At 42.0% G+C, this 17,932-nt stretch overlaps 1 protein-coding gene across 1 annotated transcript; it reads left to right on the forward strand.

The window, feature by feature from the left end:
- Positions 1-2,573: 2,573 nt before the first annotated feature.
- On the forward strand, positions 2,574-17,126 carry ap4b1 (adaptor related protein complex 4 subunit beta 1). Its single transcript, XM_072563364.1, has 9 exons — positions 2,574-2,984; positions 4,511-4,641; positions 7,390-7,537; positions 7,721-8,217; positions 10,704-10,787; positions 10,869-10,972; positions 13,470-13,677; positions 14,450-14,728; positions 16,506-17,126. The coding sequence occupies exons 1-9, from the start codon at positions 2,647-2,649 to the stop codon at positions 16,919-16,921; spliced, it is 2,205 nt and encodes a 734-aa protein (XP_072419465.1). The 5' UTR covers positions 2,574-2,646; the 3' UTR covers positions 16,922-17,126.
- The last annotated feature ends 806 nt before the right edge of the window (positions 17,127-17,932 follow it).

Below are 17,932 nucleotides of genomic sequence, written 5' to 3' on the forward strand. Positions count from 1 at the left end.
ATGGCAGCCATTGTACATGAGGTTCTCAGGAAAACCTTTAGTCTATTTGGGGTGGGTGATTCAGTCAAACTGATGATATGAGCGAGTCACCCACTCAAAGCAGTAGAATCAAGGGAGGATAAGATAACACTTATCTAGGATGTGGATGAAACATTTGATGGCCCAGAATTGGGCCCAATGGATATCTCGTACATGCACATCAAGTCAATTCATCTCCCTTAAGACTCTGGGAAGTCTATGAAATGAGAAGCGGCCTTCTCAAGCTTAACCTTCCCAAGCTTTTTGTCATAGTTCCTGCTCCCTTGTGAAAGGCCTTGTTGGGATTGGGAGCAATACGATACGTTGCCTGGGACACAGTTCTTCTCAGCAATCATCTCTGTGTGCTCCCCACTCCATTTTGAGAAGGTGTGATCAGCCGTTCTTTACATAGTGCAGAGAGGGCTGTTGTGTTTTCCACACATCGAATGAAAGTCTGTTCACAAGCCACCACTTCAAGGAAGGAATGTAGGGTCATCTTTGATGCAAGGCAGGGGCAGACACAAAAGAGTCTTGATCCTGCAAATTAAGAACAGCAAATGCCAGAAACACTGAGCAGGTCTGACAGCATCTGTGGAGAGAGAGAGAGAGAGAGAGAGAGAGAGAGACAAAGAGTTAAAATTGCGAGACTAGATTAGATTACTTGCAGTGTGGAAACAGGCCCTTCGGCCCAACAAGTCCACACCGCCCCGCCGAAGCGCAACCCACCCATACCTCTACATTTACCCCTTACCTAACACTACGGGCAATTTAGCATGGCTAATTCACCTGACCTGCACATCTTTGGACTGCGGGAGGAAACCCACACAGACACGGGGAGAACATGCAAACTCCACACAGTCTCTGGCGCTGTGAGGCAGCAGTGCTAACCACTGTGCCACTGTGCCGCCCACAACTAATACAACACTACTTCAGAAATGGTAGCTCTGCATTCCTTGCATTAACAAAAACTCGGTAGCAAATTGGATGTACATCACTTTCAGCCAGGCATGACCACTGTTTTACAGGAGTACGTACCGTTAACTTGTTCAGGACTGATCATGTCACTGCTTATCATTTAAATGCATGGGAGTCATTAGAGGTGACCTTGGACAATACTACCTTCAAACACATTCTCCATACTCCACTACTGTAAGTAGACTGTAGGGACTGTTTCCTCCATAATTTCCAGATCCACTCCTCCATCACTCCCAACTATTCCCCTCTTTTCCAGGGTATTTCTCATGCAAGTGCAGAAGGTGCAACACTTGGTCTTTCGCCTCTTCCCTTCTCATTATCCAAGGCCCCAAACACACCTTCCAGATAAAGCAGTATTTTACTTGTATTTCTTTTGATCTGTTTGTATTTGCTGCCCACAACGTGATCTCCTTTACATTGGCGAGACCAAATGCAAACTGGGTGAACACATCTGTGGTGTCCATAGAAATAACCTTAACCTCCCAGGTGCTTGCCATTTCATTGAACCAACTTGCGCCCTTGCTAACACTTCTGTCCTGGGTCTGTTACACTGGTTCAACAAAGCTCAATGCAATATAGAGGAACAACACTTTGTCCTCCATTTGGTATATTACAGGTTGAGGATTCAATTCTGAATTACACAATTTCAGAGTGACTTCTGTACTCCACCATCCTCTAGTACTGTCTTATTAGTGTCTTGTTGGCTTTGAATTCAGCAGACTTATTTTCACAGTTGACATTCACACCTATTTCTGTTGCTCCTTTACCACCACTGTCAAAACAGTTGGTTTTTGCTGTGGACACGCACAAAATGTGTTCCACTTGTTCCTCCACCAACCACCCCCCACCCCCCAACCCCACCATCAACTGCATAAAATTCACCACTTTCCAGTCCCTTTCAGTTCTGAAGAACAATCGCTCAACTCAAAACTTAAACTCTTTCATTCTCCACAGGTGCTGCCAGACCTACTGAGTTCCAACAGCACTTTCTGTTTCCTTATCAATTTGTGCCCTTCCAAGCCCTTTTTGTGATTGGTTTAACGTCATTGGGTGTGGGAGAAAGTAAGGACTGCAGATGCTGGAGGTCAGAGCTGAAAAAAGTGTTGCTGGAAAAGCGCAGCAGGTCAGGGCAGCATCCAAGGAGCAGGGGAATCGATGTGTTGGGCATTAGCCCTTCTTCAGGAATTGGGTGTGGGCTAGTTTCTGTGTATTGACTTAGCCCGTTGTTCATAAACACCAAATGTTGGAGAAGGATGTGGCATCAACACCAATTAGATAAAAGCAAAATACAGTCCTGATGTATAAAATGGGCAGCATCTCAGATACTGGATTAGTGGTGCTGGAAGACCACTAATCCAGTATTTGGTTTTCAGCATCTGCAGTCATTGTTTTTACTTAGCATCTCAGATAGTCCAGCTTTCAGCTGGGAGTAAATACAATCTCCCACCAGTTGGGGGCGGTGAAGATAACAGGTACGCTCTTGGCTTCCCCGAGGACTCGTCGATTTATTTCCCGAAAGACCAATCGGGATAGGTTTTACTGAGCGAGCAGGGCCAATGAGATTGGAGTATTTGGCGGTGTGGTTGCTAGGGCTGGCCGGGGTGGAGCCTGGCCTGGAGTTTGGGCTTGTTTGAGCGGCCCTGGGTTGGGGAGATGCCGTACTCCGGCTCCGAGGAGATAGTGAAGGAGCTGAGGCGGAGCCTGTGCAACCCCAACGTGCAGGCGGATAGGCTGCGCTGCAGGAACGTGGTACTGAGGGTGATCCGGTACATGAGCCAGGGCCTGGATGTCTCCGGCCTCTTCATGGAGATGGTGAAGGCCGGCGCTACTCTGGACATTGTCCAGAAGAAGCTGGTCTACTTGTACATGTGCACCTATGCCGCCCTGAAACCCAACCTGGCGCTGCTGGCCATCAACACCCTGCGGAAAGACTGCACTGACCCCAACCCCATGGTCAGGGGGCTGGCCCTCAGGAGTATGTGTAGCTTCAGGTTGGTGCACGTCCTGTCTGCCGTGTCTCTGAAATGTCTTCTGTTCAACCTGTTTAGAGATGCTATTTGCACACCTCTGGAACATTTCAACGTGGCCCTCCTGGCTTTGAGGTGGAGATGCTACCATTGTACCAGAGCATTCACACTCCCCAGTCTAGATCATGGGAGTACAGTCCTGAGGCAGCACTGCACAGTCACAGGTGCAGCTCTTGAGACAAGGTACTCGTTCAGCTGAGGCTCTGTTTCCCTTTTGAGTTGGACCCATTCTTTCCACCAAAGTAAAGGCAGGTGCCAATGGACAAACAGTTAATGTTATGATAATGTTAACTCAGGTGACTCTCTTTCTGCACGGTGGTACAGTGGTTAGCACTGCTGCCTCACAGCGCCAGAGACCCGTGTTCAATTCCCGCCTCAGGCGACTGACTGTGTGGAGTTTGCACGTTCTCCCTGTGTCTGCGTGGGTTTCCTCCGGGTGCTCCAGTTTCCTCCCACAGTCCAAAGATGTGCCGGTCAGGTGAATTGGCCATGCTAAATTGCCCGTAGTGTTAGGTAAGGGGTAAATGTAGGGGTATGGGTGGTTTGCGCTTTGGCGGGGCGGTGTGGACTTGTTGGCTCGAAGGGCCTGTTTCCACACTGTAAGTAATCTAAAAAAAAACTGTCAGACCTGCTGCTGGGTTTCTCAAGTACTTTTTCTGTAAATGATCTCTATTTGCATTATTCTTTAATCAACCTCCCAAAACAGTTTATCTGATCACTGATAGGTCACAGTTTGGGGGAGGTCACTGTGCACAACTTGATGACTGTCTACTATATTATGACAATGAAACTCTTAAAAAGTACTTTGTTAACTGTGTGAAATATTAAGAGATTCCCAGATTTTCTGACTAGGTTTGCATTTGGGTGTGTATCAGATTTTCTTTGCACCATATCAGGTGGGTTTGCAAACACATTCCTGACATATCCTGTTGTTTTTGTTATGTTCTAATTTTTTTTAAGAGAGTGCAGAAAAGGTGTGTGTGAATTGTTCTAGTAGGCAGGCAGGTGTCTTATTGGTGAATTGAAGAGGATGAGGTTGCTTTCATTAGATAAATAAAAATTGAGGGGAGATTTTAAATCATGACAGATCTAAACAGAGAATGGAGAACAGCAGTTCCTGTTGGCAGAAGGGTGCATGACAAAATGACACAAATTTAGAGTGATTAGCAAAAGAAAATTCACATAGTTGCGGATCTGGAGTGTGAGGGCAGTGAATTTGAAAAAGGAATTGGACAAGGACCTGAGAGGAAGCCATTTGCAGAGCTATGTGGAAAAGGCAGAAGCACAAGGCAAGCTAGTTCCTCTTAGAGAGTTGGAATAGAATCGACAGGGTAAAAGGCCTCCTCTGCTTTACCTCTTCCATGATTGTTTTCAAAGAAGAAACATGATTCCAAACGAAAGTAAATAAATTTCTGATGCAATCTAATGTGTGGAGCCCCCTTCTGTTCTGGATCATTGAGAATTTGAATGAGTGATTTGTTCTTTTTCAGAATGCCAGGTATAAGTGAGTACATTCAACAGCCAGTACTAAATGGATTAAGAGATAAAGCTTCCTATGTCCGGCGAGCAGCAGTTCTGGGATGTGCTAAAATGCAGACCCTTCAAGGAGACACAGAAATTGGTAAGTACAAAAACAACCTTATTTTTTCAGAAATTTTTTTTGCAGATTTACAGAATTTCTTTGGGAGACAGCATGCTGGAGATTATTTAAAACTGAAAATAATCTGATCTATCTGCTCATGATCTTGGTAATTCATTTTTTAAAAAACCTTTACATGTTTTCAGCTTAAGTTAACTGACAGTGTATCATTCAGTGGAGGTTCCTTTCTGTGAGATCTGAATATATATGACGAACTACCAATCTCTGAATAAAAACCGAAGGAACCGCAGGTGCTGTAAATCAGAAACAAAACTAGAAGCTGCTGGAAAAGCTCAGCAGGTCTGGCAGCATCTGTGAAGAGAAATCAAAGGTGATGTTTCGGGTCCAAGGGACTGAATGGCCTACTGGCTTTCATTCTCCTCCTAATGCCACACTCGCTATTAATGAATTTTAAACATTTCTAGTCAGTATAACTGAAGAGGCATTTAGAATTTGTCAACAAAAACAAGTTGCTGGAAAAGCACAGCATGTCTGGCAGCATCTATGAAGAAAAATCAAAGTTAGCATTTTGGGTCCAGTGACCCTTCTGTAGAAGTTCACACACTGGACCCTTGAGTTTGTTTTACCATTCAATTGTATCCGAACTCCCTAAATAAAAACAGCATGTACCAGAGAAGCTCAGCTGGTCTGGCAGCATTTGTGCTGACAAATCAAGCTAATGTTTCAAGAAGAGTCACACTGGGCCCGAAACTTTAACTCTGCTTCAGTATCCACAGATGCTGCCAGACTTCATGAGCATAGATAATGCTTTGTTTTTATCTTAGTTCCGTTCTTACTATAATTTGTAACTATTAAAACCTTTTACCTAACACACAATCTAATGATCTCAGTTTTGAAAACTTTCAATTGGCAATAGGTTGCCTCAATTTCCATTTTTGTTGACAATCTGTTACATGGAACTTTATTGAATGTCTTATTGAAACCTGTAAATTGTTTATAGACCCTCCTTACCTACCAGCCATGCTACATCCTCAAAAAAAAGTCAATGAAATTTATGAGATGTAGTCCTCCTAACAAATCCATGGTTATTCTCAAATCAGCTGTTTTGCTGAAATAATCAGTTACTCAAGACAAAAAGTAGATTTTAACAACTTGATCATAACTGACATTGGACTGTTAACCATATAATTTCCTCACTAATTTTTCCACTCTTGAATAGTGAAGTAAAGTGGGCAGTTTTCCAGTTCAAGGGGATAACTTGTGAATTAAGAGTATTTAGAAGGTCAGAACTAACTCATCAATATCCTCACCTATGATGTTGAAACTATAAGGTGTTGGAGATATGTCCAACTTTAATCTTTTAATACTTGTCATGAATAAAGGCTGTGCCTCTTATTTTGTTTTATTTGTATCTCTGGTTCTTTATTCTCATCCTTTGGTGTAATCAATACAAGATAGATACTTAGTGTGTTATTTTGTGAACTTGCAGTTGCAATGTCACCTGTGCCTTTTATTAAAAAATTGGTATTACTTTTAATCAACTTTCACTTAATGACGTTGTAAAAACCTCTAATCTTATCCTTGATAACCTTTGTAAAATATTTATTTTCTATTGCCAAGTTCTATGCATCCTACATCTTCCTTGGCCACAATATCTCTACTATTCTTTATTTTCACATAAGTCTATTTTCTTGATTCTGTGTTCTCTTTCTTACATTTTTGGTCAAGGTTATTTCCGTACAGAGGTACACCTGTTGCCCTTTAAGAGACATAACCAATTCTTGTATTCTATCAAAGACTTGTTGAACACCTCTTTGTTCATCCACTGTTTTATCTGCTCCATCACCACCTTTTTCCATCTCTGTAATATTGCCTTCCTCTGCCCTATCTTAAGTAACAAAATATCCATCTATTATCTGTATTCTTGGGTGGGCTCTCATTTTCTATCCTCTGTAAACTTGACATCTAATATGCCCTAACTTGCACCAAGGTCTGTTTACCAATCTTCAGTTGCCAATGCAGTAAGCTCGGAAATTCTCTCCTTAACCTCTTTGCCTGTCTTTCATGACTCCTTTAAGATACTCCTTACAATTTGGCTGTTTGATCAAGCTATTGTTTAGCCACATTAGTGTCTCCTTTTGTTTCTCACTGTGGAATTTTGTTTAATAATATTTTGTTTAGGTTCTTGGGAGACATTGTCATTTTAAACTTGTTATATGTAAGTACTTGTTTAATAGTGCATCCCAGGTTGTCATGGCAAATTTTGTGCCTCATCTCTCCCAAGTCAGCCTTACACAAAATTAAAACCTTGAGTGACTTGCTCTCCACCATTTCAATCCTAATATTGATTTATTTTATATTACGATCACAATCAGCCACATGTCCTTGTACTGTTAGATTATTGACTAATTTAGCTTTATTTCCTATTCTCATTAGAATTGACCTTTTGAAGTAGTAGCATGGAGGAGGGGAAAAGGGAATTTTATTTAAGTCTGGTTTAAACCTATTGCATGTCGTTTCTTAAACAGAAACAGAAATTGCTGGAAAAATTCAGCAGGTCTGACAGCATCTGTGGGAAGAAAGTGGAGTTCATGTTTCAAGTCTTGTGACTTTTGCTGAGTTTCTCCAGCAACTTCTGTTTTAATTTCTGATCTCCAGGATCTGTAGTTGTTTGTTTTATCTTTGTGTCATTTCTTGCTGTTAGTTCTGTTTGTTAGAACATTGAAGAGTGAAGAGATTTGAGACTGCTGTCATTTTGTTCCCACGCAGATGGGGCTGTGGTAAATGAGCTGTATGCTATGCTGCGTGACCCAGATCCTATTGTTATGGTCAATTGCTTGAGAGCATTAGAGGAAATCCTCAAACACGAAGGGGGTGTGGTTATCAACAAGCCAATAGCGCATCACCTTTTAAACAGGTTGGTTTGTTCTGTCTTTGTCAATTTTAAATGTGTGTGCGAACTAAATCTAAGCACTAAAGGCAATGTCCTAGTGTAAGGTCAGAGTTTCAGGATTGTGGGATGAGTAGGAAAAAGGGCATAATAATGAGGACTGGAGCATTTTTGATAAGGAATTCTACTTCAATTTATTTATTTGTTTAGAATGAAAGACTTGGATCACTGGGGGCAGAGTGAAGTGTTGGCATACCTGGTTCGCTACAAGACCCGAACTGAAGATGAAGTGTTCACAATTCTGAATGTACTCGATGGCTTTCTCAAGAGCAGTCAGCCTAATGTTGTTATGGCAACCACCAAACTATTTCTTCTGCTGTCTGAAGATTTCCCACACGTGCAGATAGACATTCTGGAGCGGGTGAAAGGGCCGTTGCTGGCTATCTGCACATCAGAGTGTCATGAGCTGTGTTTCCTCGGATTGTGTCATGCACGGGAGATCCTTCGCAGCTCACCTGGGCATTTCAGTGGTCACTACAAGAAGTTCTTCTGTATGTACTCTGAACCAAATTACATTAAATACCAGAAGATGGAAATCCTCAGGGAGTTGGTGAACGATGAGAATGTCCAGCAGATACTTGAGGAGCTTCAGACCTATTGCACAGATGTTTCTGTAGAGCTAGCTCAGATGGCCATTTTAAATATAGGTACCATTCATTTTGCACTTTCATATCTTTCAGTCCAGTTTTGCTGTCCTCAGCGCTCACCTTATTCAAATATTGCTCTTTTTTTTAGTGAAGTAAAATACGTACAGATGAGGACTTTTTTGTTTTGTTAAGCTAGGAACATGGCTGTATTTTCTTTATAGTTGCAATTGCATAACTCTGCTGTAGTACCAGATGGAGAGCCTTTAATACACACACTTTCTGACCCAGATTTGTTCATCCTTTTATACACAGTGATGGTGGCCCCTAGGTTCTTTACATGAACACTGCTCAGATTCTGATCATGCAGAGAGGTCCAAACCAGAAATCACGAGTATGAAACATTCTACAGTGTCGTGTCTCCCAGCAGCTTAATGGCAGGAAAATGCTATTATTGTCCTGTGACTTCTCAAATGGCAGCCACCAACACGCTAGCTATTCTCTGGCTGGGGCAGTAATGCTTTGACAGGATGGAGTAGAAAATGTGTCTCGAAGTGGGGTCCAGAAGGCGCTGTCATTGGCAGTGCAACTTCTTTGCTGGCAATCTTGGCATTGGTAACAAGCATTGTTAATATCTGGATTAGTGGTGCTGGAAGAGCACAGCAGTTCAGGCAGCATCCAACGAGCAGCGAAATGTCAGGCTCTCTATTTTAATTGTAGCAGTAGATTCCTGTTGGTGGTGCTGTGGAGCAAGTTATCTGTAATCTTTCCATCATAGTGCCACCCACAGGAGATTTTGGTACTGCTGCTCTAATATATATACATTAGTGACTTAGTCATCCTCCATCTGTTATGCTAACTTCTAGAGTTTGGTTTCCTGTCTGAAATGTGTTCATTTGATAGTGAAGTCTAAGTTGCACCACAAATTTGGGACAATGTTTCTTAGCTCTGGTGATTTTGGGTATTGCAAGATGTTATAGTTTAGATTCGGTTAGATTCCCTACAGTGTGGAAACAGGCCCTTTGACCCAACTAGTCCACACTGACCCTCTGAAGGGTAATCCACCCAGACCCATTTCCCTCTGACTAATGCACCCAACACTATGGGCAATTTACCATGATCAAGTCACCTGCCTTGCAAATCTTTGGATTGTGGGAGGAAACCGGAGCACCCGGAGGAAGCCCACACAGACACAGGGACAATGTGCAAACTCCACACCGACAGTTGCCCGAGGTTGGAATCGAACCTGGGTCCCTGGTGCTGTGAGGCAGTAGTGCTAACCACTGAGCCACCGTGCCGCCCTTCTAGTTGATGAAGGCAATTTGACTCGTCAATGGAGATGAAACTAACAGTTCTACTTATTACATTTTCGAATTTTTTCATAAATGATTCTAGCATTTTTCATGCAGAATTTTGTTTCTGTTCCATGTATTGAGCACATTAACCCCAACATTGATCCTAAATTTACTATAAGTTGTTATGCATTTCGTCAATGTGAATTGGCGATAACACGATTGAAGAATTGTGGACAATATTTGGATAACGTGAACTTTCTACTGAATGTGTGTAGCAATTTTCTATGGTGATCTTCCACAGCATGATTTTTTATAGCACGAGATTGCAGAGGAACGCAACTGCCGAGTTATAGCAGAATGATCTGTATTAGTTTAAAGCCAGTTTCCCCTGCCCTCCTGAAATGCAATTGTAAATAATTATTTACTTTATTATGCTATTAGTTATCTTATAACCTTTTTTAAGGTCACCTCTTGAGTGACTCGCCTCTAAGTTGGAAAACCTATTTCTGTCCAGTCCTCCCTCCCAGCTGCAAAGGACAGCAAGGCACAACCTTGTGGTCCCTTGTTCTACTGCTTGAATGTTTTCCTTAATTTGTCATGGACCAGAACTGAGAACAACACTGCACTAAGACCTATGATCAAGCCTTTTCACACATTGTTTACTTGACTTTGTGCTATGACATGTATTGTGGCACAATGAGCATTTGACCAAACTGAGCTACTTTTCTATTAGACTGAGGCTCATGTGCATGTTTTTATGTTTTATTCCCTGCTATTTTATTCCTCTAATGTTATGATCTAACACCCCATTCATGGATTCTGTTGCCCATGGATTCACGATTTGTGTGAGCCTGAATAGAAAAACGTTACGTGGAAAGTGCATCACTATTGACCACAATCTTTACCCCTCATAATGTTTACATGATTCTTCACAACCGTTCGTGGACAGTTGTGCTAGTTTTAACAGCCTCATTGATGCTTCTCATTGAAATCAAATAGTTTAGTGGTCTAAAGATCAAAGTTGGCATCTTGCTCATCTGAGTTCAACTATTCACTACCATAAGCTGAGCCACTGACGGAGCTTAAGTTTACTTTAATCTTTATCTGCTCACTAAAAGAGAACTTCAGACAAGTTGCAAAAATACTGTTTCTGAAAGTTTTGAATTATTACTTAAGGTAATCTTGTGGAAAATATATCTTCTGATTAACGTTACAAGGAATATTTCCATCACTTTAACTGTGTTATCTTTCTAGGTCGCATTGCACGGACCTATAGTGAAAGGTGTTTGGTTATTTTGAAAGGGCTTCTGGGCCTCAAGCAGGAACATATTACATCAGGTATGGCCCTCTTCCAGGCTCTAACCTTAATATTTGTTCTGATTTATTATTGTTAAGCTAATCATTCTCTTCTGTCTTTAGCTGTCATTCAGACGTTTCATGATCTTGTATGGCTGTGTCCCCAGTGTACAGCAAATGTATGCCAGGCACTACCAGGCTGCGAAGAGAACATCCAAGACAGTGAGGTAGGTTAACACTGATGAGCAAACAGGTTTTGGCTTGAATTCCTATGATAGTCAAAATGGCTCTTGCCATTTGCCTAGGTACTGAAACACATTGCTCTGGAGTTTCCCAGATTCAAAATCTCAACTGACCTCATTGCATTAATGCATTTGGTCTTGTTCTCCCCAGGCTGGAATAAAGCATGGGGTCGGATAGAAACACTTGAGCCAGTAATCCCACTGCTAGTCATTATCCTTTTAAGTAGCCCTTTAAGATCCATTTGAATGCCAAACAAGACAGATTTTGTTCCACCTGTGATTAGCTTTTACCTCTCCTGCCCCCAGTGGGGCTTGAGCAAGGTGCTACAGAAAACCTTAAGTTTATTGTTATAAATATTTGTTACCTCAAGTACAATTGACTCAACATATATCTAGACCTTTTGGACTTTTTGGAAAGAACACTTTGCAAAGAAAAGGACTTCCCCAGGATTTCCCCTACCTGCAGCAGGGGAAATTATTAAATGTGGAAAGAACAGCAGCTGTTCGATTGGAGTTACTGAGTTCACAAAAATACCGCAGAACCAGACTGAGGGTACGATAAAGCTTTTGGATTTGAATATGGACTGCCAGCAGGTTAACCTGTCTGGAGCAACTGCCTTTGTCCACTATTTTTTTCTGCAACCCCTCCAAACAAAACTTGAGTTAAAAGCCCACTGGAAAATCTCATTGCCCTAAGCAGAGGGTTCCTGAAGGAGAATTTGAAACCTACACTGCCTCCAAAAAGTGAGTTCTGCTAGCCATCTTGGATGATACCCTTGTGACAGCAGCTTATGTACCACGTGACTTAGGGCACAGACCAACATTTGAACAATCTACAAGTGGCACAGTGGTTAGCACTACTGCCTCACAGCACCAGAGACCCGGGTTCAATTCCCGCCTCAGGCAACTAACTGTGTGGAGTTTGCACGTTCTCCCCGTGTCTGCGTGGGTTTCCTCCGGGTGCTCCGGTTTCCTCCCACAGTCCAAAGATGTGCAGGTCAGGTGAATTGGCCATGCTAAATTGCCCATAGTGTTAGGTAAGGGGTAAATGTAGGGGTATGGGTGGGTTGCGCTTCGGCGGGTCGGTGTGGACTTGTTGGGCCGAAGGGCCTGTTTCCACACTGTAAATAATCTAATCTAATCTAAGTAATCTAATCTAAGTCTTTTTAATTTAATGTTACTTGGTCAAAATACTTGTAAGATAAACATCTACAGACTTTTTGTATTTCTCTTACTCAGACTTGCCAGTTATATTTGTACAGTTTAAACTTATTGTTAATCTTTACATTTTTGCTTGAGTAAATTTTTTGTTTGCATTAGAATAGTTCCTGTGACTCATTTCGAACTCTATACAGTCTGAATATATAAATATGAAATCAGCACTATCATCTCTCTTTAAAAATCAAACTTTTTTGTGATCAGTCAGAAACGTTAACCGCTTTGAACTCAGTCACAACATCATAGAGACATACAGGGTTAGAAGGTAAAAACAAGGACTGCAGATGCTGGAAACCAGAGTCTAGATTAGAGTGGTGCTGGAAAAGCACAGCAGTTCAGGCAATATCCGAGGAGCAGGAAAATTGATGTTTCGAACAAAAGCCCTTCATCAGGAATACAGGCAGAGTGCCTGAAGGTGGAGAGATAAATGAGGAGGGTGGGGTTCTCCCCACCCCCACCCTCCTCTCATTTATCCCTGCCTGAGCTGCTGTGCTTTTACAGCACCACTCTAATCTACAGGGTTAGAAGCAGTGCTTTCGAGAATGTTTCCTTTGATGTGCAGATTAGGTGAACTGTCCATGCTAAATTGCCCACGGTGTTCAGGGATAGAGTCATAGAGATATACAGCATGGAAACAGACCCTTCGGTCCAACCTTCCATGCCAACCAGATACCCAACCCAATCTAGTCCCACCTGCCAGCACCCAGCCCATATCCCTCCAAACCCTTCCTATTCATATACCCATCAAAATGCCTTTTAAATATTGCAATGGTACCAGCCTCCACCATATCCACCGGCAGCTCATTCCATACACGTACAATCCTCTGCGTGAAAGCGTTGCCCGTAGGTCTCTTTTATATCTTTCCCCTCTCACCCTAAACCTATGCCCTCTAGTTCTGGACTCCCCAACCCCAGGGAAAACGACTTTGTCTATTTATCCTATCCCAGCCCCTTGTAATTTTGTAGACCTCTATAAGGTCACCCCTCAGCCTCTGACGCTCCAGGGAAAACAGCCCCAGCCTGTTCAGTCTCTCCCTATAGCTCAAATCCTCCAACCCTGGCAAAATCCTTGTGAATCTTTTCTGAACCTTCGGTGCATTAGTCGGGTAAATGTAGAGCAATAGGGGAGGGGAATGCCTCTGGATGAGTTACTCTTTGGAGGGTCAATGTGGACTTGGGTCAAATGGCCTGTGTCCACACTGCAGGGATTCCATGATAATTAACGGTATTTCTTTTTCCTCCACCAATTGCCCTTGCCAACTAGGGGAAGCAAGCTCTAATCTGGCTGCTTGGGATGCACGGAGAGCAGGTTCCCAATGCTCCCTACATCTTGGAGGAATTTGTGGACAGTGTGAAAATGGAGACCTCTGCAGCAGTGAAGATGGAGTTGATCACAGCAATGGTACGCCTGTTCCTGAGCCGCCCAGCTGAATGTCAGGATGTGCTGGGAAGGCTACTTTATTATGTTATTGGTAAGGATTGTGATAATGACAAAATGCTAGCATTATCTGGTGTTGTGGATGAAGGGATGATACCTTACTTCTTTGTTGTCTTAAAGACCATGAGCTCTGCTTAGGACTTGATCCCTTGGGTGCCTGGCATCAGTGGCTGTTAGTGAACATGTAAGGGAACCTGAATTGATAGAGCATGATTGCAATTATAAGTAACCCCGAATATGTGGCACTGCAAAAGTTCACCTTCATTGTGTGATTGTGGGGTGACTGTTACTAACTACTTGTCTTTCCTTACATGTTTCACTGAGACCCAATCGTAAGGTGGGGGAGGCAAGGAAGCTTAGACGTTTAGACAAGTTGAGAGATACCTGACTTAAATAGACTTTGAGAGAAGTATCATGGAAAGGTAGTTCCTCTGGAAATGATTTAATTCTTGTTGAAATAACACAAAGTTCCTCCTGATACGCTTTAAAATATTATTCAGCATTAGCAAAATGTACTTGAGGTTTGTATGATTCAGACTGTGATTTTGTAAACCTTAATTGGTTCTCATTAATGGCAATTGATGACAAAAGGACATCTGAGCCGATGTTGTTTTCTTGCTGGACTATTGCATACACGTTTTCACTGCATGGCTTGGGTCAGCTATTTCAGTCCCAAAACACTGATCAAATTGGAGTCCTCATCGATTCATGGTCCATTTCAAACTAAGCACATTTATTAACTAACTGCAGGCTTTTTAAAATTACCTGCTACTCTCACTGCTGATATTTTGTTCTTTTTTTGACAGAGGAGGAGTTAGATATGGCTGTGCGTGATCGAGGACTGCTCTATTATCGGCTGCTTCAACAAGGAATTGAAGAGGTCAAGAGGGTCGTCTGTGGACCAAAGTCTGACCCATCCTTGGATGTAATAAGTGGTCAAGCTAATGAGGCAGTAAGTGCCTGGTCCAAAGGCTTTAACACACTAATACCAATCTATGGTCGAGAACAATGGGATCGCTTAACAGCACAGAAAGGGGACTCCCTCGAAATCCTGCAGGGGTCAGCAGTAAAGGCAAATGAGATAGGTAAGTAGTTAATAAAGTTAAAGTCCAGGCCGAGACAGTCAACCTCCTTTATTTTGGTTGTCATCCATGCATTGGAGTCACTCTGGTTTCTAACTGCAAGTCCCACTCTTGAGACCAATTCTGCTGTTGGTCTGTTGCTAATTCCACTGGTAGTGGCAGCACATCCACTCACTGTGACCTATCTCTTGGACCAGTATTTCAGTACTGAATTGTAAAGGGTTTTGAAATATCTCTAATTTGAAGGTCATCTGTCGATGCAAATTCTTGGCAGTCCACTGCTGTCACCTGTTTCAAATTCATTCTAAAAATATTTGCTCAGTGTATGAATATTAAAACCAGTTTGACACAACATTTGCTGTTCAAATAAATAAACCAGCCAGTGGAATCCTGCCAAATAAGTGATCCCATTGAATCATTCTCCATCGGCTGTACACATCTTGCAATGCTTTGAGTAAGGTTAATTTTGATCATCTCTGACCATCTACAGAAGTATTGAACTGTTACACCGAGATCGATATGTCCCTCAGCAAGTGGTTGCTTGACATCATTATACTTGCCCCTGTGCACCAATATCTGAGGAGTCTCTGGTCTTATTGACTTAAAAAAAAATCAGTCTTCGCCTTGAATATATTCAATGAACCAGCCTCAACAGTGCTCCGTAAAAAGTTGGTAAAGGAGTCCACACATTCAATATCGTCCGGAAAAGAAATTCCTTTTTTGGATGTAAGTTTGCTTGTTAGTGTTAGTGACCCGCTTTTTATTTGTGGTTAGGTTTCTTTGAGTTGGTGATGTAATTTTCTGTTCTTTTTCTCAGATAAATGGGGTCTAAGTCAGGGTGTTTATTGATAGAGTTCCAGTTGGAATGCTAAGCTTCTTGGCATTCTCGTGCATGTCTCTATTTGGCTTGTCCTAGGATGGATGTGTTGTCCCAATCGAAGTGGTTCCTTCCTCATCTGTATGTAAGGACACTAGTGAGAGTGGGTCATGTCTTTTTGTGGCTAATTGATATACATATATCCTGGTGACTAGCTTTCAGGCTGTTTGTCCAATGTAGTGGTTGTTATACTTCTGGTAAGGTATTTTGTAAATTATCACCCTCTAAGAAAAAGAACAGGAAATGACATCACCACATGAAATGATGTCAACGCAAGGAAACCTAAACACACAAATAGAAAGCGGGTCTCTAACGCAGAAACTTCACCGGAGGCTCACTAATTTTACCTAGTATGGTGATGAAACGTCTGAAAACAAACTTTCCAGCCCAGCGAGCAAACTGACATCCAGAATCTCAACCTGAGCTTCAAATCTTCTCAAAACTTGCTAAATTCCTTTTCTCTTAAATGGATGATCCCTTTACTCTGAAATTGAGCTTCTTTTATGTTTCATAAAGGTCTCCAGCTGTGATCCAGTTATCCAGTTGTTCAGAGTAAATGCAGAAGTAGAGTTAAGATGGTTGGCCCAAAGAGTCCCAGATTTGATTTGCTTTTGCTGAACGAGCTGATTTCAGTTGGGACATCATGATAAACTCTATATTGGGCTAAATAGTTTTTTAAAAATGAGGTGGTTACTATCCATAGACTCCTGTTGGAATAATGCCAATAAGTGAACTTTAATGACTGCTACCGTACCCCAACACACCTCAAGAATGTCCATTTTGGCACAGCACCAATATACTCTTCTGGAGAGAGACAGAAAATGGCTTTTCTTGTCCAGTAGTGTTTTTCTTGATGTTGAAAGTGCCCTTTGTAACTTTTTCTGTGTTTTCATTTCTACAAAGACACAAAGCCAGAACAAAGGGAAGAGATGTCTAGAGACTCCGGATCAGTCAGTTTGCTGACCAGTGCCCACCTGTCGCCAGAGCAATTTGAGGAGCGCTGGACCCTTCTGGAAGCTGCTAAAGTTGTCACTGTGGACTGGCACAAAGACTCGTGCCCTGATGCCATCCAAACTGCTTTTCAGTTTGTTCACATCCAGCTGGTTGCAATTAGTCGAGCAGGAGTGCAACCCTGGAAAGCCTATCTGTTTGCCAAAAATGAGACTGGGTCATTGTTTTTAATTGAACTCCTAACTGTAAAAGGCAAGAGGGACATGCAAATTACTGTTAAGCAAGCAAATAGCAACGAACAGTTGCTCAACAATTTCATCGCCATTGTTAAGTCTGTAATACAGACTTTGGGTGAGACTAAAGGTTAGACCTTGAATGTTTCAGTAGCTGCAGGAAAGAGTGCTCTCCTAACTGAGAAAACCAAGTTACCTTTTACTTCTAGAATGTGATCGGATGTTGGAGAGAAACAGTTCCAGTGCTTGCCTGTGTGGCTCAACTGCAAAAGTGGTTTATTGTGTAATGTTTTGATTGGGTGAAGCGTTTTATAAATACAGTTTTATTTTTGCAATGCAAGGTACATTGGTGAATCTAATTATTAGCAAGGCCAGTAAATATTTCATTTGAAAACTGGCTTAGCTCCTGTGACCCCAATTGTTTGGAGTGCATGTATGTAGCCAAGGCAAAAACGCAACCCTTCCCCATAGAAGTTGATCCATCCAATTATTAGCTAATGCAGTAGTTTTTGACTTCCTTTCACTGCTTTTTATAAAGGAAAATAAAGCAGCAATGTTGTGCAAATGAGTAGCAAGTGCGATAGTGTGGCTACTTTCTGTTTTGGTGAGGTTAAATAATTGTCGGTTATCAAATTGGGTGTATTCCCATCTCGTTGACTAGAACCATGGAATCTTTTATATCTATCTAAACAGGCAGTCTACACTGTTAAATGTCTCCTACAAAGTATGGCTTGTATAACAATTAGGCTAAATTTCAGTCTTCTGACTTTGAGATGACAGTACCATCAATGAGCTGGCATTAAAGCTCCAACTGTATGTTTGTATATTGAGCTGCTTTAGGAAGTCCTTGGTTAGCCTTGTGGCTCGATTAATGATTCAGCATGAAGCAAACAGACTTCAGGATATCCTGGTTTTATCCTCAGTTTGTGATATACAGGGGAACAAAGTGGAGTAAGGACAGAAAAGTCACATGGGATGCATGTACCTGATCACGACCTTGCAATTGATGTAGATGGGTCTCTGCTATCATTGTGTGAGGACAAATTTGGATGAGTGTACTGGATTCACTAGTCTCCATCCTAACACACTCTATCTGAAGTAACACATGGATAATGATACCAGAGAACAACAGTGTTTGGTTTTGTT

This window comes from Chiloscyllium punctatum, chromosome 45 (genome assembly GCF_047496795.1).
Source record: "Chiloscyllium punctatum isolate Juve2018m chromosome 45, sChiPun1.3, whole genome shotgun sequence".
NCBI lineage: Eukaryota > Metazoa > Chordata > Chondrichthyes > Orectolobiformes > Hemiscylliidae > Chiloscyllium > Chiloscyllium punctatum.